This window comes from Ictalurus punctatus, chromosome 12 (assembly GCF_001660625.3).
Source record: "Ictalurus punctatus breed USDA103 chromosome 12, Coco_2.0, whole genome shotgun sequence".
NCBI classification, from domain to species: Eukaryota; Metazoa; Chordata; class Actinopteri; order Siluriformes; family Ictaluridae; genus Ictalurus; species Ictalurus punctatus.
In genome coordinates this window covers 14,913,163-14,938,174 of record NC_030427.2, presented here as the reverse complement: position 1 = coordinate 14,938,174, position 25,012 = coordinate 14,913,163, and the positions used below count along the sequence as shown (strand labels likewise).

The following is a 25,012-nucleotide window of genomic DNA, read 5'->3' as shown; positions in this document are numbered from 1 at the left end:
CAGTTCTTCTACTCTGAGTCAGGTTTCATCTTGACGTGAGGCACGCACGCGCACGCACACACACACACACACGTGTATACAAAACTTAAATCAGGGAAATGGACTCAAATCGACTTGGTACCATTACAACAGGACACGTGTAATCCCCACTGGAGGTTAAATAAGAGACGATGTGTTTCGTGTGTGTCTTATTTTGTAGCACAGTTCTAACAACCTTCATGCACATTTAAAATAAAAATCAATCACCGTCTTCTTCCTGCATCACTGAACAAATCCGAGATAATGACGTATTATAGGTTGATGAATCATGGTGATAATTCCAAACGGTTTAATTCAGTTCCTCAGAAGCATCCAAACATAGTGTGTGTTTGTTTGTTTTTTTTGTTTTTTTAACTTGCCGTTTTGTCAGCGTCAAGTGTGTTTGTACAGCAGCAGTGTGTGATCACCGCCTCTGTTTACTGTTATGCTGATTAGAATAACAAACATGAATAAAGTGTCTGAGAGAGAGAGAGAGAGAGAGAGAGACTGACTTAATGTCCTCTTGTTTGTCATTTCCCCAGTTTTTTCGTTCGATTCAGACCACCTGCACAGAGCTGCTGAAAGTGATTGAAAAATACCAGCAAAGGATCACACGTGAGTGGAAACTACACACACCTTTGTAAACTACACACACACCCCTCTGTAAACGTGTTTGCTTTTCAATTCAATTCAATTAAATTTTATTTGTATAGCACTTTTTACAATAGACATTGTCTCAAAGCAGCTTTACAGCTTTTCCCTCTCACTTCTAAATCGCTTTCGAATAAGCGGCATTTTGGGAACAGCAATTGCATGAATGGTGGGTTGATTATTATTCTTAATGAAAAACACCAACGACAAAACAGTACAATGACAAACTCGCTTATGTTAAACATAGAACTTTTATTAACAAAACAAATAAGACTGCTTTATTAACTCTTATTGCCAGTCAGCTCTCCTCACTCTCGTTACATGACGAATGAAATCTGATCTGTGCTGTGACTCTGACTCATTTGGCTCATGCTGAATTGAGCAGACGTGTTCAGTTGTTAATTGTAGCGTCCATTCTCTAACTGAACAAAATCATTTTTATTACTATAAAAAAGCCAAACTATAGTGGGGGCGGTGCCCCGATGGGCAAGTGATGTAACCGTTGTGCAGCTGAACACCGTGTAACACCGGGAACACAACTATTGGAGCAAACTTTATATACTGCATACTTATAAACTACATACACCTAACTTTTTAAAATTATGCACACTTTTATAAACTATACTTTTAAACCACACACACCACTTTAAATTGCACAGATCTTTAACTTTTTTTAAACTAGACACAACTTATACACTAAACACACATCTTTAACTTCTTCAAACTATACACACCTGTGTAAAAGTTTCCCACTCAACTATCTCTCTGTTTTTGCACCCTCAAGTGCTATCATATCATATATTAGTGAGGAAGGGACGCCCAAAATGAAAGTAGTATAGAAGTAAGTCGTCACATGCCTGACCTTTGACCTGCAGGCCTGTCTCAGGAGGAGAACGAGCTGGGACTGTTCCTGCGCTTCCAGGCCGAGCATGACAAAACTAAAGCGGGAAGCATGATGAATGCCACGAGCAAGGCCCTGTGCACCTCCGCCAAACAGAGGTATGTACACACACTCGCACACAGAACTGCCTCAGCCATTTTAAACAGGATGACATTAACCCTTAAAGACCTAGATCGATTTTTTGGAAATCTGACTCTCCTGTATTTTTTTATTTGTTTCTTTTTCTAACCTATTCTAGCAGTCATCATCAAGTGCCATATATCATTTTAAACAGGATAATTTTCATTTTCAATCTTGCTCATTTAAAGTCCCAATTTTTTTATTTTTTTGTCTGAGAATGGATGAATTATGCAGAATTTTTAGAAAAATGCCAGAAACAATTTGGTGTTTTTTTTTAATGTGAATTCAAACAAAACCTCCTGAAGTTTGGGGGTTTTTTCCCCTTAGAAAGTTATACCTGGATGTTTTAGACTTCCAAATTAAATTTTGTCTTCAACTAACATTCCCTTAGCAAGTTATAGCCATCTATTATAATATTTTTCTTGGTGATTTCCCAATGAAAAAAAGGTATTTTATTTAGAGATAATGTAGATGTGTCCATAAAAGTTCAGGGAGGTAAATGTTAATTTCTATCACATGAAAAGCTGAGAATCTTCACTTTCCGGGACTTTTTAAATCATAGAGATTGGATTAGCGGTTCAAAAGTTACTAAACATTTTAGAACAACAGTTATCATTAGCCGCATGCGGTTTCGGACTTTGAGGGTTAAATGAGCTTGCTTGCTAAATAATTTGTGGAAAATAGTCAACTTGGGGATGTTAAGGGTAGCTTCAGTAACACACCACCCAGTCGTTGATTATTTTTCTATAAGAGCACATGTATTCTGTATTCAGTCTGATGTTTGCCCCTCACCCCCTCTGGGTGCAGGTTGGCTCTTTGTGCCCCGCTGCAGCGGATGGAGCAAGAGATGGAGACGTTTCGGAGGAGGGCCATTGCCGACACGCTGCTGACCGTGACCCGCATGGAGAAGGCGAGGACGGAGTACCGCGGTGCTCTGCTCTGGATGAAGGACGTCTCCCAGGAGCTGGATCCCGACACCTATAAACAGCTGGAGAAGTTCCGCAAGGTCAACACTCTCTCTATTTTCAACGAGGTTGAAGTATCGGCACCCTCGACATTGTTTGGGGTGCTTTTACGGCAATCTCAAAAACGGAGGCGACATTTTAGCGGCTAAAAGCTTTTTTTTTTCTTTCTTTTTTTTTTTATTCTGCTTTTCATGACTTTAATAAGAGAATTGAGTGTCAGCAGGTGTATAAGATATAGTGGACACCGGTTAACACCATATAGGTGGCAGTATTCAAGTACTGAATTCACCGTTTGCGTAGCATTATGTGTTATGTCCACAGGAAGTCAGTACAACTCCATTATATATTAGCATTTGTTTAAGTATTATGTTGTTGATGTTTAAGCATTTAAACAAGGCATATGCGTGGTATAAGAAGACACTGGTCGTAGGTCAGATTGGGAGAAATATTGCGTGAGAGCAAGATGGTTTAAAGAGAAAGCAAAGCTGGGTAGTGTCGAATATCTGTGGCTGAACTCCTGGTAATAGGTCGAGGGTGGTGGTTTGAGGGGGAGGGCTTCCGTAGCTGGGTTCTGATATCCTCATCGGCCGGTAGGTGTACAAAGGACAGAGTAATCGAAACCTGCCATCACCCAGTACACACACACACACACACACACACACACACACACTGTGTCAGACACATTAGAGGTTTGTCTGGGTTGAGGAAGACTGATGCACAAAGACGTGTCTGTGTTGATGCTAGAATTTTTATATGTTGATGCTAAATATTCACTAACACTTTGAATTATTATTATTTATTTTTTTATAAAGTCACCCAAAACGTATTTCTTTAAAGCTTGTGAATTTTTTCCCTATATTGAATCATAAATTGGGTGATGGTGGATTTGTACAACAAAAAAAAGAAGTCAAATTAGGAACAACCCAAATACTAAATGTTCCTCCCTTTCTTTGGGTACATCAGTGTTCCCGGACCTTGATTTGTATTTAGGAACATGAGTGGCTCTTGTATTTTATGACACCATAACTTTCGCTGTGACATATTCAGCTTCAGCTGTTTCTTAACAGAATGAATGTGGTATAATTACACTTGGACGAGATGGTGCTTTTTATTTTAATACCACTGAAAGGAGAACCTACTCTCTCACACCCCCACCTAGTATCAAAAACTGTCTCGCTATACAATTTAAAGCACATACTGTACGTGTCTGTCTGTCTGTCTGTGTATAGGTGCAGGCACAGGTGAGGGGAACAAAGGTGCACTTTGATAAGCTGAATAATGATGTGTGTCAGAAAGTGGACATGCTGGGGGCAAGTCGTTGCAACATGCTCTCTCATTCCCTCTGCACTTACCAGGTATTTGTACCGCACTGATTTGCTCATACACTGATTCATTCTTTCACTCCTTCATTTGCTGTTTTATTGTTTCATTCAGTGATTCACTATTTAACAGATTGATTCTTTCACTGGTTCATTCATGAACCATGCATTTACTGATTCATTCACTGGGTCACTGATTCCATCCACAGATTCTCTGATTCATCCACCAATTCTTTCATTTAATAATCCATTGATTCATCCACTGATGATCTGATTCTTTCATTCACTGTTTTACTGATTCACCAATTAATTCAGGAACCATGCATGCACTCATTAATTTCCTCTTTCTGTTTGCTCTCCATCCATATTTCTCACTTTTTCTCTCTGGTCTGTTTCTATAAATGAATATTTTATTTATAGCCTGTTCTCACAGTATGTGGGCATGTTTGTGCCAAGTGTGATTCTCTCTCTCTCTCTCTCTCTCTCTCTCTCTCTCTCTCTCTCTCTCTCTCTCTCTCTCTCTCTCTTTTAGACAACACTCCTGCAGTTCTGGGAGAAGACAGCAAACATCATGTCTGGCATCCACGAAGCCTTTAAGGGATACGTGCCATACAACTTCACCACCCTGAAGGTTTGTTTTAGGGCAAACCTGCAATCATGAGATGCTGTCTGAAGTGCAGTGTGTATCCGTGATATCGATGAGCTTCATTAATGTGTGTGTGCAGGAGTTACGGGACCCGTTGGAGCACCTTTTGGAAGGTCCGTCACTGGAGGACAACAAGGATAAAGAAAAGGAAATGAATGCAGACAAGTGAGCAAATATAAGTACACACTCAGGACTCATCCTTCCTCAGATTTTTTGATTGGTATCACTGTAGAATTACAGGCATGGCAAAAAAAAAAAAACATAAGCTACTTTCCATAACCCCGGTTCTCTGAAACATCAAGTGAAGAGATCCACTTATAGGAAAGACATCCGTACCTCACCTCTGTAGAAGCATCCAATTGCACCAAGTCTGGCTGTGATAGACAGGAGTGCGTGTCCAATGTCAGGTAAGAGCAGGCAAGGGCATAAATGACCTTCATGCGCTCCTCTTCCTCCGTGAGCAAATTTGCTTCTCATGTGGCAAACAGGGCAAACTTGGAGGATCTCTTCACTCAATGTTTCAGAGAACCCGGGGTTATGGACAGTAACCTATTGTTCTCTTTCATCATCTCAGGTTCGAGATCCACCTATGGGAGAAATGTGACAATTCCCCGTTTGCTCACCACACTCACAGTGAGGCCCTGTAAGCCAGGGGATGGTCACCTAGATAGGTGGTGCTTGACGCATCCAAAAATGACATGCCTAGTAACACCGTGCACGAAGGTGATAGTGGTACTCAGGCGGAACATGAAGGACATGCTGGTGACATGAATAAGCAAAGCCTTACAGCCCAAGCTTCAAGATAGAGAAGAGGGCATAAGAGAGGAAGGCTATGAGGGGCCTACTCCTAGTCAGAGTGAGCTGCCCGGGTCTTAGTGACATCAAGTGAGACTCCCCAAAAGCTGAGCAGGCATGAGACTCGTTATCCCTGGCCGAAACTGAAGCCAGTGTAGTATGCTCCATGGCTGCGAAGCACCAAGCTCAGTCAAGTCCATAAGGCGGGCAGCCGTAGGGGGGGTCCTTAAGAGAAGGCGGGCAGCCTAACGAGCAGTGCGAGCGTGGGCAGCTTGCAGCAAGTGATGCAGCTAACCTGTCTAGCGAGACAAACACATCTGGCAGAGGTGAGATGATGAAAAAGAACCACAAATAATTTAATATTGTGATGCAAAGATGCAGCGTCTGTGTTTACATGTCTCTGAGATGCTCCCTGCAGGCAGGGATTGGTTTAAAAGAATTAGGTTAAAAGAAACATTGACACCACTTGAACAGTGTTTGGCTGTGTGTTCCAGATAAAGTAGATTTTGTGTCTCTTTTGCCAACTGCTTACTCATAACACTGTCAGATGACCATAAATCCACTTGTTTATTCATCAAAACATTGAAATAGCCACCTATATGTCCCTCAGTGTGCAAACCAGAGATTAAACCATCTATTTTTTTGTTTTCTTTAAACAGACTTGTGTCACTGGAGGAGGAAAAGACTGGAAAATCAGCGCTTGAAGCTGGTACGTATCGCTCAGACTGTTTCTAATGTTTCTAAAAGCCTTTACAATGAGTACCTCATGAGACGAAATGTTGTTCTTCTGGTACAGGTTCCCTTGCAGGTTTTGATCAGGACCGAGATTCTGACAGCTCTTTACCAGCAAGTTTAGACTCGGGTAAGTGTCACGCTTTAGTGCTCTGTTATTAAAAAAATCATAAAACAAATATCTGTAACATAATTTGTAAACTTATCTGTGGTGCCAATACTTTTTGACAAAGACTTTAGTGAAAATGAAGAAAGCTTTGAGTGCCGATTTTGTCAGATGGCATTAAAATACAACCAAAAAGCAAGTTATCATAACGTTATACCCTGCATAGTGAGCATATATAGTGAATAGGAATCAATTTTGGTGGTGGATGTATAAATGAAAATAAAACTAGCAACAAAATGTTCACCTTCTGGGGTTTATATACGTAATATTAGCACTAGTGTTTGTTGAAGCATTTTTTATTATTATACTATTATATTAAAGCTTAAAGTAGGTTACATTTGTATAGCTAAATTAAATTAATCATCAACTTTCCCAAAAATGAAAAACGTCCACATTGTTGATGTTCTGTTTTTAAATTGGCTTTGTTGTTCAGTAATGTTTGCATAACTGAGTAAAACGGAGGTTATTGACTAGATGTTACAGTATTCTGTATTTGCCCCATTTGTGCTGCAGCTTTGTTTGAGCTCTCGGGCCCCGTCAGAACAATCACCACGGATGATGACCTCTTAGTCATGAACCCTGACCCCACCCTGAGCCATGCCATGACCCCAACTCTGCCTATACCACAGCCTCAGAGCCACCCAGCGACCGCACTGCCCTCTGCGGTCCAGTGGGACGTGTCTCAGGGGCAAAGCATGGAGTCCTTTGTCACTAGACCACTGTCTGAGAAGGGTATAAACTCAGTCAGCTTCCTTTTCTGCCCTCAGACCTGCCTTCACTTTTAATCCCTTTCCACTGTTCCAAATCTGTCTTTCTCTCTGCACCGAAAAGCAGGATCCAACTCTCCTTAAAGTACCCCTGTATTCAGAAATGTCTTATTCTGTTCATATGATTAGTATTTGCACTAAATTCACTTTTTCCCCAGCACTTACTCAGCTTGTGATGTCACTAAATAAGCTCCAAGGCAGTAGACCAATCATGTGCGATATGTCATTTTTTTTCAGGATGTAGAGTCTGACAGTAGTGCAGCTGCAGATTGTTGGTTTATGTGAATATGCTTGTTCTATTTTATGCATTATCAGATTTAAAAACCATGTAATTGCTGATATGGTGAAGTGTGTGGAAGTTTCCAGAAGCAAATATGTCTAATTTGCATCAAATGTATATTCTTAGATCCTGGAATTTTTAATGAGTTTTTGAGATTTTTCCTCGGTCAGTTAATTATTTGAAGTGCCTTGAAAGGTGTAGTGTTATTCGATGTGTTGACGTAATTTCTACTGAAATAGGAAGTCAGGGCAGGATGTTTCGAGTGGCTTCTCCCCCTTTTAAAATAGCCAATAGCTCTTAGCTTGCCTCACAGCCCGGGCTAAGCTGTACTTGACCGTTAGCAGCATGGATGTTTGTAATGTTGCGGGCGGGACAATTCAGATTCTAGAGAGCATTTGATTGGACAGAAAATCTGATGAGAAGCTGAAGTGCAGAACGATGTCGTCGTCATCATGTTGATCCATATTGGTGGTAGAGCGAGACTGTAAATTTTGATTGTGTATATATCTTCTAAATGCGAATTTTGTCATTGTTTTGGAGCGCATTAGCTTATAGATAACCTTAAGGCTGACATGTTCATGCTAAAACCCAAAAATCTTCTCTTTTGATTTCATGGGGACTTTTACTTAATTTTTGTGGTTTAAAGCAATGCTTTTAGATGTACTTTAAAGCATTCTGTTTAAACACTAGTTCTCTGACTTTTCCCACTTCTTCAGTTTAGATTTCCTCACGCTGGCTCTTTTGCTCATGTCCAAGCTTCCTCTGTCTGAAAACTCTCATTTTGGATGACTATATTCTTTTATTAGATCCTTTTCTAGAATCATCTGCTTTTCAAATATATTCTGTCCTCATTTGGAGGCATCTAGGACATGTTCTTTTTCCACTTCTTTCTTTGCTTCTTGCCTGCTGAGAGTTTCCTTTCTACGTTTATTACTTGAACAATACTTATTTTGGTCATGTCTGAATCTTGACAATGTGCGCATTTGTAATAAAAGGCTGTGTTGATTAACACTGAAGCGTTTGATACTTCAGTTGGATTTTTATTATGCTAACAGTCCAGGAAAAGGTTGTTTTTTTTTTTATTTCAGAGAGGGAGATGTATGTGGGATGTGTTGATTTAAAAAAATAAATAAAAAAATAATTATTTGATTTTCCGTTTTACATCGAAAAGTTTTCCATGTCTGCGTCGACATCATTCTCTGAGCAGCTGTCTCTGATTTCAGCACCAATTGTATTTTAAACAATCAAAGAAAAAGATGGAATATAGTGCTTAAAAATAAATAAATCAACTTGGACACTTTTACGTTAGCACACACACACGGCGCCCTAAACTTGTTAATCAGCTTAACACCCCCATACACAACCCTCCCGCAAAACCATGCCCCTAAAACCTCCCCATTTATAAAAATAACACATTGAGCAAAAACAAAGATGCCAACGTAACACATTGCAAATAGCCGGAGTAAAAGTATTTGTGAGTATTTAAGATAACCAAAAGTCTCTATCAGAGTATGGTTAGGTCATGGTGTCCAGCAGCCAGTGAGGCAAATCTGGGTCCGACATCATGAATACAGTCTGTCGGAGTTTCTCTTTAATAGACTTTTTTGTTTCTGTCACTCCAGTTGGCAGGGATTTGCTCTCGGGTCTCGTGCCACACACTGGCCCGGAGGAGGAAGAGGCAGAACGAGGTGACCTGTACTTCCTGCAGGATCTGCTGAGTCCTGGAGCCTCCAGCGGAACAGATGACTTCAGTAAGGCGTGGCAGGACGCTTTCGGCTGCTTTGAGGCCCCTGCGAGTGCCCCCTGCTCCACAAACGCTGCTGCAGCAAGCAGCACCGCCCCAATTCGCTCTCCCTCACAGCCTCCGAGTCCCACCGGCTTCCTGCCTTCACAGCTCCTTGACCATGGGATCAGCACCACCGGTTAGAATTCACAACAAACACACACACACTGCCACCTAGTTCTGGAATTATAAAGAAGTTCTTCTGCATCTGAATCCATCTTGGTATTTATTTCTCATTTCTGTAGGATACAGTATATATTTTATTTGTAGTAAAACTACTTATTGCCTTAAAACCATATAAAATATAACTGACATCAGCTAATGTTTTTAAAATTGTTACCTACGTATACAAATCAATTAATTTACTAATGAAATATTAAAGTATGTTTTAATTGTGATGAGTTAATTAAATTTATTTTTAATATACATTTTAGAGCTCTAAACCGTTATATTTGGTACCATTGGCATTACCATTTTTCACGGTAATAAAATGACGAATAAACCTCTGTAAAAGTCAGTATAGTATCATTTAACGGAATTATTTTACTTTTTGATTTCTCACTGTATTAACGATCTGTTTAGTTTGTATTTCAAGCAAAAAAAAAGCATTAAAAACAGTATAAAATAAACCCTGCTACTGCTGTTAACTTGCATTCCATTTTTCACTCCTTATTAATCAGGATGGATGACTCCTCCCATGTTTAAAACCCCTCCCCTTCCAGCTCCGCCCACTCCGGGTCAGGTCCCGGCTGCGCAGAACAGCTCCAGAATGTTGGATAACGGTATGTACGCTTTTAGAGATAGAAAAAAGTTATTTCATGTTTGAATAATGCATAATGTTATGGTCTGTAGCTCCTAAAGGTGGAGCTCGGGACATGTCTGCGTGGTTTAACATTTTCGCTGACCTGGACCCTCTTTCCAACCCCGACGCTATCGGACGAAACGATGAAGAGCTGCTTAACGCCTGAGGGGTGTGTGTGTGTATGAACTTGCATACTATCTGAACAGGAGCTGACTTGTTTTGTTTAATAACTATAAATGCAAGTGGAGAAAAAGTTCTTTAATAAAAATTTTAATTGTTTAGAATGCTGTGGCATTAATAATCACTAATCAACTACAGGCTGTTAACATGGAGTATTTAATTCATGTTTTAATCATTGTGTGTGTGTGTGTGTGTGTGTGTGTGTGTGTGTGTGTGTGTGTATACAATGTATGTATGTTTATAAGTTATAAAATGTGTTTGTGGGTTTTTTTCTTTTTTTCTTTTTTATCAGGTTTCCTCAGTCACTGTACAGGAAAAAAAAAAACAGCTGGATATTCTTTGTGCTGAGTCCCATTGAGCCAAGGATGGATCCGGAAAAACATGGATCAGCCGTTATCTCTGTGTGTGTGTGTGTGTGTGTGTGTGTGTGTGTGTGTGTGAGAGAGAGAGAGAGAGAGAGAGAGAGAGAGAGAGAGAGAGTGAGTGCAAATCCGCTTTACATTTCCTCAGCAACGTGGGTTTAAAAAATAGTTTTTTAATGAAGCCTGCACTATATATTCAATATGAATCTTGTGATGGAGGTTGAAAGTTTACGATAAGGATGAAGAGTCACTGAGGGGAAATTAAGGTGTTTGGAGATTGTATTCTACACCGGTTAGCAAGCTATACATGTTTTGTAAATAATCACACGAGAAACGCTTACCCAGTCGGAAACGTTTATTTTTAATCAGCTGTAGATTATTTTACAGACAGGTCTCCGTCCGTCTGTCTGAATGCTAGGCTCGCTACCCTATACACAACTACAAGGGTGGCGGGGGGGTTGACGACACAAGTAAAACTGGAAGAAAACTGGCTATAAAAAATTAAAGCTAGAATCAGGGATTTCTGATTATGAGCATGGGTGTTAAAAAAATAATAAAAATCATATATTTTGGCCTATATTTAATCACAAATTCATGGCCAGAAACAAAATATCACAGGTCCCTGGTTGTGGCTTTAAATAAAAGATATAAAACAACAAATATATGTATACTCGTGTGTTGTTGCACAGTATTTGCTTTGGAAATGAGAGATTCTTATATTTATTAACCTTTCAATTCAATTAACCTGCTTTAAGGTGAGTACATGAAGTTTAAGTGGTTAACTGGATGGAAAGGGGTGTGTGTGTGTGTGTGTGTGTGTGTGTGTGTGTGTGTGTGTGTGTGTGTGTGTGTTGAATTTTGTATTATATCTGAATTTGGTATTTGCCACCACAAGATCTCCAGCAACCTATACAGTTAGGTTCAAAAGTTGGTGCCACCTCGTCACTAAATAAAATGATATGGTAAAGAAATTGAATTTCATGTATTTAGTTCATTCATCTGTGAATTATCACATGTAATTAATATATAGTAATAGTATATTATATAAAGAGGTTTATATAAGGTTTTTTTTTTCCTTTTTGTCTTCTGTCTTCTGGAGAGCGAGTGTAAGTAGATTAGTGTCCAAGAGAACAATACTGGGAAAATTCTATGCTGTTTGGGTGGAAGGGATAGCGTTACTCCTGTCAATCTGAGCGTTATCGACCAATCATGTGTCTCCGTGAGCTCATGTATGCGGAAGAGGGCAGATAGCACTGCTCTCCGGGTGACGTAGAATAAGCGGAAAACATGCACATGCTAGCTGTTAGCAATCTATTTGATGGGGAGAGGTAAGCTATTTGGCAAAATGGCCAAACAATTAAAAACAGTATTAATCATAATAAAAATACAAAAATAAATAAAGGGGCACAAACTTTTGCATGGAAATATTTTACTTTCATATAAGGCCTACAGCTGCAGGCTTTTATTCAAACCACACATCTGATTCCACCCATATGTGAATATATCAATCATTCATGTCTGACCTTTGTTTTTTTTTTTTTTTGCGGGTGGGGTTGGGGTGGTTGTTTAACATTTGTAAATGTATTGGCACCTATTGGTTGAACTCTACCGATCTCTTGTATTCTTATTCATTTGTTTCACGAATGTATGCAAACTGATAAAACAACTTTACATTCCACTCATGCCTGAATGCACACACCAATACTTTTTTCTGAAATGTAATAATGTGAAGAAGAAAAAAAAGATTTCTATATTGCCTTGCACATTTCATTGTTTTTAAAACCTTTTTAACTTCACAAGCATAAAGAATGTACCCTGCACCACACATGGCTGCATTTGACTTGATTTATTTTATGCAAGTAATGATCCCCCCCCCCCCCCCCCCCCCAACTGATCATGTAACAATTTACAACATTATGAACAGATGAGATCTTTACAGTGACTGTACTCAAGTGACAACCGACCAGACGATAAAATAAATAAATAAACTCCTTGTATTTGACCAGATTGGTTCAGATGTTTCATTTTTGTTTTGTTTGTTTTTTTGGTGTTTTTTTTTTGTTTGTTTGTTTGTATATTTTACAAATTTTTCAGGAAGTCATTTTCCTGATGGAAGGCTTTTAGGACGTAGCTTTTGATCCCGAAGACGATCCACACACAGAAACAGTGCTAGAGGCATCATTTGGCTTGTTTGTGTGGTAAGAACAGCCACTTAAATTGAATATTCTAATTTAAATATTTAGGTATTTTTAAGGCAGTACACATGTTTTTCCCTCTCGTGTCTAACTCTTGTTAAAGGAAGAAAGGTGAGCTTCACAGTATGATGCGTGAATTCATTTACAGTATAAATATGCTACGGTTCCTCTCAGATTATCTCCAGAGATGCCGTTTCCATCCACATGTTTCCAACTCTACTGGATTTTTGTCTAGGAAAACCACCTTCTTGTTTTAAAACTTGCGTTCATCCATCATATAATATATATTTCTGAGCTTCACTCCATTTTAAAAAAAAAAAAAGAATATAATTTAAATGAAAAAGAAATCAGCATTCTCAAAGTTCTTGTTCCTGTAACTGGTATCCAAACACTGTCTATAGATCATTGCACGTTATCTATGATGTACTTTTATTTCTAATTATGTTTAAATTTAGTCTCTAATTGTACACAAAAATGAGCTAAGTACTATCTCCTAAAAAATGATGTTACATTAGTTACTTTCCAACAATTTTGCAAAACATTTGAATGGAAACATCTTTTTCTTTCTTTCTCCTCTGCCATATTTGTCAAATTGTATCCACTCAACACTGATCATAAAATCCGCTCTCTTCCCATTTCAGCCCAAAACAAGAACAGTACAATTAACATTACATAGCACCAGATCCTCTTGTTTCACCTGCAGCTTCATATAAAGCGTATGATCGAGGAAGGGAAAAGTGACGATTTTTTTTATACACTGGAGTAAATCAGGAACCAGGGGTCTCATTTACAGATGGTGCATGCAGACAGTGTGTGGCGTGTGTACTGAAGAATTTTATTCCTCTTATTCCACAGCAACTATAATTTTCCTTCGTTAAAGGTAGACCGCATCATACTTTTAATCTGTTTCTAGTCCTGTTATCACTTATGTCGTAGCAGCCGTAAAGAGTCATGACCTTCTTTTTCTCTGTCTTGAAGTTGAAAAAAAAAAAACCCAACCCAACGTAGCTTATCGTGTTAGTACGAAACCACAAAGTGTAAACTTTACAGATTTACCTCTGACTGTTCCTTCCGTAAATATTAGATAAATGTCTCCTTAAAGAAAATGTCACCTTACCAAAGGAATTCGACAGAGCTGTGGTCAAACATTTGAGATCGCAAACCTGCTGAATCGTTAAAAAAATAAATAAATTAAAAAAAAAGTCTTTTTTAAAATTTCATTCAAATTCATTTAGTTTTGTTCGGTCTACACAAAAGTTAAAATTAATTTAAAAAACAAAACTACCCTCTCTGATCTGGTGGTCCAGACTCTTTTTTTGTTTAACAGAATTGTATTTTCACATCATCTGGAGTTTGCTTGTTTTTGACAAAATGCTTTAACTCAAGGAAGTTGTTTACCATATATGGTAAATTGGGCGGGGGGCTTTTTTTATGCAAACATGACTGTGCTCAAGTGGAGCAATATACAGGGTATTGATATTTGTTCTCATTCATTGGGTATAACTGTGTGTATGCAAAGTTTTGTTTTTTATTATAAATACTAGTTTTTGTAATAAATTCAGAAAGACTTTTATACACTCTTGAATGTATAATGAATGTAATAAATGAGACCCCTGGAGAGGTATTATGCTGCTACAGACAGTGAGTATCAGGCATGGGATCGGGATTTTTTTTTTCCGTCCGTCCCTGTTATTAGCTACATTTTTTTTTTCTCTGTGCATGTTAACTACTCATAACACACACATACTGTACATACACACAACACACTGGAGTCCCACATTCTTCTGACAGTCCAAAAAAAAAGTTAGAGGGATATGTACAAGGAACCTTGGCTCTTCAAAGGCTTTGATGGTCAACTGTGATAAAACACAAAGTAAGTAAAAGAAGAAGGAAAAAAAAAACACTACACACGTACACTTCACCACTTCATCCGAATCCCTGGCTGACAGTAAAAGAAAGACACAGTAGCATCATGTTAACGATCTCACATTCAAGCTTCAGCTAGCGATTTGGATCGGTGCAACAAATCGAGCCCTGATGCGGTCACAGCTTTGAGATTTTGGATCGAATGAGGAAACGAGTCTGTTTGGAAATGATGCAGGCTATGAAATTCCTCGACTGGTGGAGATCCTGGAGGAAATCTAACCCTCAGGTTCCTCCAGATGGCGTGGGAGGCAAGGGGACTGGCGTCCTCGTGTCAGGACGGGGCCGAGGGAAGGGGATAGGCTGCGCACCCCGACCCCGCTCAGAGGGACGAGTGAGGGAGAGAGACTGCGGTAAGTCATGCCACCGCGGAAGCTCAGCTCCTGTGTGGGCAGCAGAGGCTTCAGGATGCTGACGAGGCAAAACGCAGAGCCACTCTTGGGGATGAAGTTCACCTTGTTCCGGTCTGGACACAGGTACGGAGGGATCTCCTGCAGAGGCCTGGGCCTGAACAAACACACAGAACAATTAGCTTATGCAGTGAATCAAATCACACTAAAGCGGTAGAATAATCATATCGTTTCAAAGATTCACAACATGGTCATGCAACTGTTCTGGCTAATTTCTTTATCTTGTGTTTGTTAGCCTAGAAATTAGCTCCATTCACAGATACAATGTTTTCACTGTAGTGCAGAGGGCCCTGAAATTAAGCAGCTGTTAATACTGTGATTACTTCTACTACTGCTGCTATTACTTCTGTTATTATTACTATTACTTTTCCTACCACTGCTGCTATTATTACTGCTATTACTCTTGTTTCTACAAGTAACAGTATTACTACTACAACTACTATTACTCCTATTAAATTTATACAAAGCGCTTTACACTGTGTCTCATTCACCCATTCACACACACACTCACACAGTATGCAAGACACTAACTTGCCATCGGGAGCAACTTGGGGTTCAGTGTCTTGCCCAAGGACACTTCGGCATGTCTAGTCACCACCAACCCTACAATTAGTGGACAACCCGCTCTACCACCTGATCCACAGCCGCCCCTATTAATACTGCTGCTGCTATTACTTCTATTACTATTGCTCCAATTTCTGCTGCTATTACTCCTTGTACTACCACTAGTAGTATTTCTACCTCTATTACCCCTATCACTATGACTACTATTACTACTACTGCTATTATTACTATAACTTTTCCAATCACTATTGCTATTATTACTGCTATTACTCTGTGTTTCTACAAGTAACAGTATTACTACAAGGACTATTACCCCTATTACTACTACTGCTGCTATTACTACCTCTATTTTGCTTGTACTTTTCTCATTTGTTAGTCGCTTTGGATAAAAGCGTCTGCTAAGTGAATAAATGTAAATGTAAATGTACTCCTATTACTACTAGTAGGACTAGTCCCACTACTGCTATTGCTCCTATTATTGATAATGAGTCTTTATTGATCACATATACATGACAGCACAGTGAAATTGTTTTCTTCGCATACCCCAGCATGTCAGGAAGTTGGGGTCAGGGTGCAGGGTCAGCCATGATACGGCACCCCTGAAGCAGAGAGGGTTAAGGGCCTTGCTCAGTGGCAAAACAGCAGTATCTTGGCAGTGCTGGGGCTTGAACCCCCAACCTTCTGATCAGTAACCCAGAGCCTTAACCATCAAGCCACCACTACTCCCAGTATTACTACTACTACTACTATTACTAGTATTTATATGACTATTGTTACTACTGTGAATACTAATATGAGTATTACTACTTTACACTACTATTACTACTAATAGTCGTAATGCTACTTATGCTATTGCTACGTAAGTATTTTAATAATAGTTATTAATGTACCTTATAGTTAAATGTATCTAGTATTAGGTTTTAAGGATTACTTTCTAGAAAGAAGCATCTGCCAATAGAATAAGATTTAATTAAATAAATGTTTTCTTTACCCAGTGAGGCTGCAGTGTGAAATGTTACTCACTGGTTCTCCTCGAAGACCTTGACTCTTTCACAGCCCTCAGGAGGCTCCCGCTTGAACATGTAGCTGTTGTTGGGTTTGGGAGAGGACGCGTACTTGGGCAGGGGTGAGTACAGCCCCAGATCTACAGACATGGAAGAAAGTTCTTCATTTTCTCACTTTTACAGATATGTACAGTATATGTGATACCCTGCTTTCACACCAGCAACAACGTGATGCAAAAAAGAATGAGAGATGACATTCTTCAACCGTGCCATCGTTTCTGTGTGTGTGTGTGTGTCACCTCTTTCCCTGCTCTCGTTGAGTGTGTCATCGTTATTTAGGGGACTGTTTCCCATCGCATCGTTCAGGATGCTGAGGTACGACGGGGACACCGAGTCCGCCCGGCTGCTGCTGTTGCTACGGTTACCACCCAGGCTTCTTCCTGAGGGTGTCTGTGTGTCGATGCTGCGTGTGCTGCTGCTGCGTTGAGGGAGGGGCGGGGGCGCACGGTGTCCGTCAGGAACGTCCTGCGGCTAACACACACACACACACACGTTCACTCACTCATCATCATCATTGCTCTTATTCATTTACATCATCGTAACCAAAGCGTAATCATGTAAACAATGTAACTCAATGTAAAGCATCGAGTGTCTGCCAGAAAGCAAGGTGACTCACAATGATGACCTCATCTCGCTCTGGCGTGTCTCGTATGATGATGCGCTCGATCTCCTGGTTGAGGCCCTCAATGCTGTTGCGGAAGCGAGGAGGAGTGGACTTGGAGATGGGGATGGGGATCAGGATGGTTTTAGGCATCTGAGACTGTGCAGAGAGAGAAAGACAGACAGATTAATGATTGAAGGATTAAAGAAATGACGGTTGCCAAATTTTCTGTAACAACAGTGCAGCCGGCAAATCGCAGCTTTATATTATTCTAATATGTTATCGTTTCTGTAGTATTGTTGACTGAGTAGGGCTCGAAAGCTCATCAGTCACTCATCAGGCGCTGATGACTTTAGACATCATGACACATTTTAAACGAGGCTGCTGTCCTCGGAGACGTTTCACTGAAGGTTTCAGAGGAGATGTGTAAGTAGGACAAATGCTCAGGAAAGTGGGGTGTCAGAAAACTCGACAGATGTTTCACCTAAAAATTGTATTTAGTTTAGTTTTTTTATTTAGTGCTGTCCTGAATAATCTATTTCACATAACAGATGTTTACATATAGTCCACAAGAGACAATGACATAAATGAATTTACACAAGTGAACCAGTTCAAAAGTTTACATACCCGTGATTGTTAATACTGTGTGCTATTACCTGGATGATCAACAACTGTTTTTATGTTTTGTGATAGTTGTTGACTCATACACAACTATTACAAAGATGCAAACATTCACTAATGCTCAATAAGGCAAAAGACTACATTAAGAGCCAGGGGGTGTAAACTTCTGAACAAGGTGATAGGTGTAAATTGTTATTATTTTGTTTAAAGATCTTCTTTTTCATTTAGTACTGCCCTTCAGAAGCTACATAAGATATTTAAATGTTTTCCAGAAGACAAAATAATCATTTTCACCAATCATCCTTTTCAAAAGTTTACACCCCCCTGGTTCTTAATGTATCGTATTGCCTTCTTGAGCATCAGTGAACGTTTGCACCTTATGTAATAGTCATGTACGAGTCCCTCAGTTGTCCTCAGTGTGAAAAGAGGAACCTCAATATCATGTAGCCACTGTTGGAAAGGGCTCAAATATGAAGAAGATGCTGGAAAAGTAAAGAATGTGCAGGACCTGGAGGATTTTTCTGAAGAACAGTGGGCAGTTTAACTGCTCAGGACAAACAAGAGACTCGTAAACAACTATCACAAAACATAAACACATTCGTGGATCATCCAGGTAACAACACACAGTATTAAGACTCAAGCGTGTGTAAACTTTTGAACTGGATCATTTGAGTAAATTCAGTTATTATTGTGTCTTGTGGACTATATGTAAACATCTGTTATGTGAAATAGCTTATTCAGGGTAGCACTAAATTTAAAAAAATGTATGCAATTTTAAAAACTAATCTTTTTAGTTTTTAAATTATTACATTGAAATTAAACTTAAATTAGTAACATTCTACAGATTCTGCAAGGCATATGTAATCTTATGACTTCAACTATACATCAGCCAGATAGATTATAATAGTCAGGTCATGATTGTGGGTACTCACAATCACATACACACACTCACACTCACCTGTGATTGGATAATAGCATGGTTGCCATTGAAGGGAGATTTGCGCTCCTTATCGCGTCGATGGCGACTGCTGCGTTTGCTGCGCTGCAGCTGCTGCCGCAATTTTGCTATCTAGGAGCGGCAAAAAAAAAGATACAATGAAGTGCATAAAATAAAAATGAGCAGCAGAAAATTGGAGTTGAAATATCTTTGGATAAAATGATTATTTATATATCAAAGACAACATTGTCTTTCTTGTTAAACCTTCTGCTGATTTCAAACCATGAACATTACATACGGTATTATATACAGGGTGTCCAGAACCAATTGGAGGTAAACTACATATACATGTTGTTTTGTATTTGTCTATTTATTTATTTACTTATACTTATTTTCATATTTATTTTTGTCTTTCCAGGTTAAAAAATTGCATTAACATTGGATGAAAGGGTAGAGATGGTGCTTCTTGTTTTTTTTTTTTGTTTTTTTTCGGGCACCCTGTATATCATCATTTCCATCCATCATGCAATAAAATAAGCATTTCTGTGTTTATCCATAACATTATTCAGAGGCAAAATAAAAGGTAATCCACAATTAATTCACATGTTCTTCTTTTAGCCATGTAATGTAAGTAGTGTGTTCATATACTGTATTAATTATAATTGGAGTGCGTTTTGATAGTATATTAACACAGTACTTACACAATATGACAGCCCTGGGATAATATATCACATGGCAAAGTTTGAAAAATAGATATTTAATTAAATAAAAACTGCATGCATGCATAATAATGCATGAAAATATAAAAGTGTGACTGCGGCGATTAATGCAGAATAGAATCTTGATGCCTGGAGGAATCGATTATGGCTTTACCTCCTTTAGCTGATCGGTGCTGCCGCAGGATGCCGATCGCTTGTGGGAGCCCCTCCTGCGCTCATCTACCCAGGCCCTGGGGGTCTACAGGTGAGAGATGGTGAACAATACGTAGGAATTAACATCATATATATATATATATATATATATATATATATATATATATATATATATATATATATAAAACATGAAATGTTTCTCTGTGAGCTTTAATTAATGACGAACATATAAACAGCGTCATAAACATTACAGCCTACCTGGGTGGCTTTGTCCCTCATCGAGAGGGCGGAGTGGGCGGAGCTGCCAGTTCCCTGATCGGTCAGGTGAGTCCTGATGGGGGGCGTGGCCTTTCTTTCAGCTAGACTCAGGACTGTGAAAATGGGGTGTGGCTAAAGTACAGAGAAAGAGAGAGAGTGTTAAACCACAGTGCTGTGGAATTCTGGATTCTGATTGTTCACTAATACTAATAATACTAATACAGTGGCCCCAAAAAATATATGGACACTTAAACGACATTTACAAATTTACACCCAGAGTGTTAACACATTCAGAGTTCATTTGTGTCCCACTGGACATATATATAAACACTGTAGGGTGTTAATTCAGCACTGGGGATTTTAACGTTTTCTGTGTATGAATTTCACTGCATTAGAAAACAACACATTAAGTGGCATTTATTTTAAGTAAAGATACCCCGAGCACTCTTTTCAAGCAAACCATTTCCGCCCCCCCAAAAAAAGATTATGTTTAAAAATATGAAAATAATAGACATACTGTATTTGGACACTTAAGATTATTCTGGTTGTTTATGCTTGTTGATCTGAGCTCATTCATAGTACAGCAGACGCTCCACATAAACAGACTGGTAAATGTCTGTAATCATTGTTATGATGAATGCTTTTTGTAAAGAGACGTTTAACATTCATGGAAGGAGTCTCCATTGTCAGCGCTTTGTAACAGTCAAAGGTAAAGCTGTAACTTTAAGTTTTCTGACTTGAGTCATCTGAAGTGATCTTCAGGACAGAGGAGTTTACACTTTTGCTTTTGTGGTTTCTCGGTAGCATGACAAGCTGCACTTGGTTTTTGTTGTATTAACTTCAAGAGAGTAAAAAGACAGGATGGTGAGGAAACGACTGTTTACAGCTGATAAACCCCTCTGGTGTGAGTCACTTTATTTATTTATTTTAAGTCTTTATTGTAATCTCAGCTGAATATATCACTATAATCATCTTTTTATAGCAACAATAATAATAATAACACCAGTAAGTTGATGAGTTCTTTCTCTTGCCAGAAAGAAAAAAAACTGTTAAAGTTATGTACCCCGGTTTCCTTCCTCATTTCAAAGACATGCATTCTAAAAAAATGCTGGGTTATTTTCTTCTACCCAAAAAGTTGGGTCGAGCCTTTTGGGACGTTTAATTGGGTTATTTTCTCAGTTTTGGGTAGTTTTGTGTACCCCAATCACTGGGTTACTGGCTGGATCATTTTCACTGAAAGTTGAGTCAATGCACCCCTCCCCCACCCCGACGCATCAGCCCAGTTCCTTGGGTCAAATCAACTCAGCGCATACTGTTTGAATTCACCTCAGCTGGAGGTGGCAGTTTTCACACGGACAGACTTTTAGATTTATTTGGAGAAACACAAACAGAAAGTATGTGTTAATATCCTGCACACTATTTCAACAAATGATGTATTCAATTATCCAATAAATGGGTTTTTAAAAAAAAGAAGAAAAAATATCACACGAGTGACCAACACAACGTGTTAAATTACTGTCCAGTCATGTTGCAGACTGCTCTGCCGATGTCATCATCCAACTCTGAACTCCCCTCAAAGTTAATGTTTGTTGCTATGACCTTTTGAATGTGACCGCAGAGTCGGAGTCCTGTGGCGAGGAAACCACCGTTAAGTTAGCCTTCATCGCTATTTAGCATTAATGCTGCTGAAAATGCCTGGCCGAGTTTGTGATATTTAGGCAGGGAGCTCTCAAAAATGTGTTCATTGGAAAACAGTAAATGCGCAAGTGATAATTAACTTTACCTATCGCAACGGCTTCAACAGTGAATATCCTGTACTGCTTCCTTAGTGTTGGCGTTACACTACTAGTATCATGTGTTTAGGTTCACTGTGAAATATGGACTGAGGTTATAATTCTCTGGGTCTACATCTATTCTGAGGCTGAGAATTAAGGTTAACTAGCTGGATGCTTTCACCAGTAGGGATGAGTGATGCCAACCTAGACGCTCAACTGAGCTGATAACATTACTTTAGCCTACAGCTCGCCGTAATGTTAGACATTCCCTTTACCTTTTTGAAAGTTAATGATAACGTAGCATTACAGCTATTCACCATGATGTAATACAGAGGGTGGGTTAACATTAACTACATTTAGCAAGTGTTTTGGACAAGGCAAGCTGTAGTAATTAGCATTAGGAGGATGAGTTAGGTGTTTCTTCATGTATTCAGTGAAGGTTAACGCTGTTTAACAGGTGCAGACAGTCAGGGGCTAAAGGAACTTAGCTAGCTCAGTAATGTCGAGGCCAAGTTCTTCACAAAAGTTAACGTGACAAAAAGAGAGGATGAGGTTTACAGTAGGTTGTAATGCATTCCACTATCTCTGTAATGTTGGATGACTTGATTAGGTTGTGCAAAAAAATTGGCCGTGCGGTGCTAAAGGCTGGAAAATAAATATTCTCAAGTTAGCTAGTTTTTCCTTGGTTAGTCTACAGTGCCATTTTGTTCATTAGCAGAGTGGAGGTCACATTTCCAAAATAACACAATTTGGGATTTTATAACGCAATTTCTCAGTTAAAGCCCAAAGGCATTTGTCTATATTTTGAAGCTAACAACTAACCAACACTCTTTTTGCTCTTTTACAGATTTTCAAATGGAAGGGAGTGGGACTCCTGTCTTCCCAGATGGCAGGGGGATTTGTAAGAAGATGCATCAACTCCAATTCTTACATCTGTCAAATGTTTTAATTATTTTAATAAATGTCACCTGAATTTCATGCAATTGTTTGTTTATTTTGTGAGCATTTTAGTAGAATTTTGGAATGAAAATAAATGGCATTTTAGGATAACTGTTGGGAAAAACATAGAAACAAAAGATCTGGGTTATTTTTTTGTTATTTTTTAACACATCTTTATGTGGAAATGTACTAACACACTGATAGTGTTAATCGCGACACAAAATGTGTTGTCCTGAACTAGACACGTAGGTGTGTTAAAAATGAACACATGATTGAGTGAAGGTTCTTATCAATATATTTATCCATAAAACCATTAGTGTACACCAGAAAAAGCAGAAATGTGCGATAACGGTCCAGTTTACATGACATTAAATGTACCAATGTCTTCGTTAGCTTTGGCTTACTTGTTTGTAATGCCCACTTGATCATAAGTTGGTTATTCGGTTGTTTTTTTGGATGTTTTAAATGTCGCCTTTTGATCAAAATTTGACATTTCCATCTTAAATATATGACTTATTTGAGTAATTTACTTCAAAGTCTATATATACTGTAAACACCACTTTAGCAGCTCTAGCAATACATTTCTGAACACCTTCCTGTGTATAAATAAAGGAGATACCATGTTGACATATTTGATTATAATGTGGTATATTTGACATTTTCAAATGAAAATATAAACCCATTTATGAAATAAAATGAAACCATCCTTTGGGTTGAAAAACAACCGATTTGCTGGGTTAAAATCAACAACTCAACTTGATGGGTTAGTTTAACCCAAAATGTCTTCTGTCTTATAAATATAAGGTAAATACTCAGCCATTGGGCTAAAAATAACCCAATTTGGGTTGTTTTTTAACCCAATGTTTTTTACAGTGTATGCTTTTAAATGAAAGATCAGCATTTCCAAATTGTCCATAGTGTGTGAATATATGTGCGATTTGGCCCTGCAATGGCTTGGCACCCCTTCCAGGGGTGGCCTTGTGCGTGGGATAGGCTCCAGGATATGCGGTATGGAAAATGGATTGGTAGGATCTGAATTAGGCAAAGTGTTCAAATGCCGCCAATATTTGGACGACTAATTTCATCAAATGTGACTCGGTGTGTCATTAATTGTCCTGCAGTGATGTCTTAATGGTAAACCTTTTAATATCTTATATGGTGTTGCCTCACATGTAAAATAATAATAATAATAATAATAATAATAATAATAATAATAATAATAATAAATATATTTTTAATATCTGGTTATATGAAGGGCAAATGACATCAACAACAGCAACTTGATGATGATGATGATGATGATGATGATGATCAGCCTATATGCAGAAGGGATAATAACACTCCTGCCATCAGCAGCAACTGTGACACTATTTTGAGCAAAATCGCGGATTTATACCCCAGCTTTAGTGCCTGTAAACATGAATAACGCAGGAGTAGGGGGGGAAACAGATTACATGACTACCGACTTAAATATTGAAAATACGAAAATACTTACTTTTGTTGCTTACTTTCGTGTCCTCAAGAACTTGTACACTATTAGAGTAATATATAAACGAACTGAAACCACCTAGAAAACTGAATGTTGCAGTTGAGAAAAACAACGCACCCCTGTCAGAGGCGTTAATGGTTCAGTCCGCTGCCGCACACGGATGCTGCAGCTCCTTATAATAATTCGTATTATTATGGTCGTCTATAGGCTATAGGAATAAAAAAGCGCTAATAATAAAACGCAAAGGAAGGAAAATTAGGTTGTAGACTGTTGTGAGCAGAGTTGTAAAGAATATAAGCATGTAAATAAATGAATTTTATTGTAGCGTGAAGAGAGATATTTGCATCGGTGACATCTCTGCAGCACGAGCCGCCATATGCATGAAAAAAAATAACACACACACACACATATATACACACACACACACACTAAAAACAAGCGCAAATGAAATGCATCGTCCCCAAATCATGGAATACAGATTATATATATATATATATATATATATATATATATATATATATATATATATATATATATATATATATTAAGTGACAATAATATCCGAAATAACAACAATGATAGATTTGTTATAGGCTAGCAGAATATATAATGAAGTAGGATAATGAAGGATTATAGCTAATAAAGGATTAGATCTTACCTTTTGCAGATGCGGCGGAAATGTTCATGGCGCTGTGAAGACATAGGCTAAAAACAGCGCAATGCTGAAAGGAAGACAGGGTGCAGCTAAGGGAGATCGCTAAAATGTAGAGGGATTAATCGGTCGTAAGCAGCTGCTGGGAGAAAAACAGGGAGGAGGAGGATGAGGAGGAGGAGGAGGATGTGAGAGGGTTGCTATGGGCGTCGCCGCGCTGCTGAT

The 25,012-nt window shown here is 38.7% G+C and overlaps 2 protein-coding genes across 4 annotated transcripts in view; one reads left to right on the top strand and one right to left on the bottom strand.

The window, feature by feature from the left end:
- ical1 (islet cell autoantigen 1-like) overlaps positions 1-12,489 on the top strand; it is a 16,503-nt gene extending 4,014 nt beyond the window's left edge. Inside the window, exons 5-17 of one of the 3 annotated variants that reach the window (XM_017481729.3) lie at positions 561-633; positions 1,545-1,668; positions 2,498-2,696; positions 3,885-4,010; positions 4,507-4,605; positions 4,700-4,785; positions 6,075-6,124; positions 6,212-6,277; positions 6,827-7,045; positions 8,983-9,282; positions 9,824-9,925; positions 9,996-10,114; positions 10,418-12,489. In XM_017481729.3, the coding sequence (XP_017337218.2) occupies positions 561-633; positions 1,545-1,668; positions 2,498-2,696; positions 3,885-4,010; positions 4,507-4,605; positions 4,700-4,785; positions 6,075-6,124; positions 6,212-6,277; positions 6,827-7,045; positions 8,983-9,282; positions 9,824-9,925; positions 9,996-10,111 (1,560 nt within the window). In that variant the 3' untranslated portion in view covers positions 10,112-10,114; positions 10,418-12,489. Of the gene's footprint in view, positions 1-560; positions 634-1,544; positions 1,669-2,497; positions 2,697-3,884; positions 4,011-4,506; positions 4,606-4,699; positions 4,786-5,194; positions 5,742-6,074; positions 6,125-6,211; positions 6,284-6,826; positions 7,046-8,982; positions 9,283-9,823; positions 9,926-9,995; positions 10,115-10,417 lie in introns of those variants that run through there. The other 2 variants (XM_017481732.3, XR_008397256.1) reach the window with 2 other exon arrangements.
- fam117ba (family with sequence similarity 117 member Ba) lies at positions 11,998-25,012 on the bottom strand. The gene is made up of 8 exons (XM_017481733.3): positions 24,794-25,012; positions 19,933-20,064; positions 19,676-19,759; positions 18,824-18,934; positions 17,260-17,403; positions 16,883-17,114; positions 16,603-16,723; positions 11,998-15,112 (listed from the first exon to the last, which is right to left on the bottom strand). Exons 2-8 carry the CDS (start codon positions 19,951-19,953, stop codon positions 14,824-14,826), a joined length of 1,002 nt encoding a protein of 333 aa, XP_017337222.1. The 5' UTR covers positions 19,954-20,064; positions 24,794-25,012; the 3' UTR covers positions 11,998-14,823.

Excerpts from the sequence above, each read along its gene's own strand:
- fam117ba (XM_017481733.3), bottom strand. The coding sequence starts at position 19,953 with ATGAGGGACAAAGCCACCCAG. Across the intron at positions 17,404-18,823 it reads ATGCTATTATCCAATCACAG|TCTCAGATGCCTAAAACCAT; the intron begins GTGAGTGTGAGT and ends CTCTCTGCACAG. Across the intron at positions 16,724-16,882 it reads CAACGAGAGCAGGGAAAGAG|ATCTGGGGCTGTACTCACCC; the intron begins GTGACACACACA and ends CCATGTCTGTAG.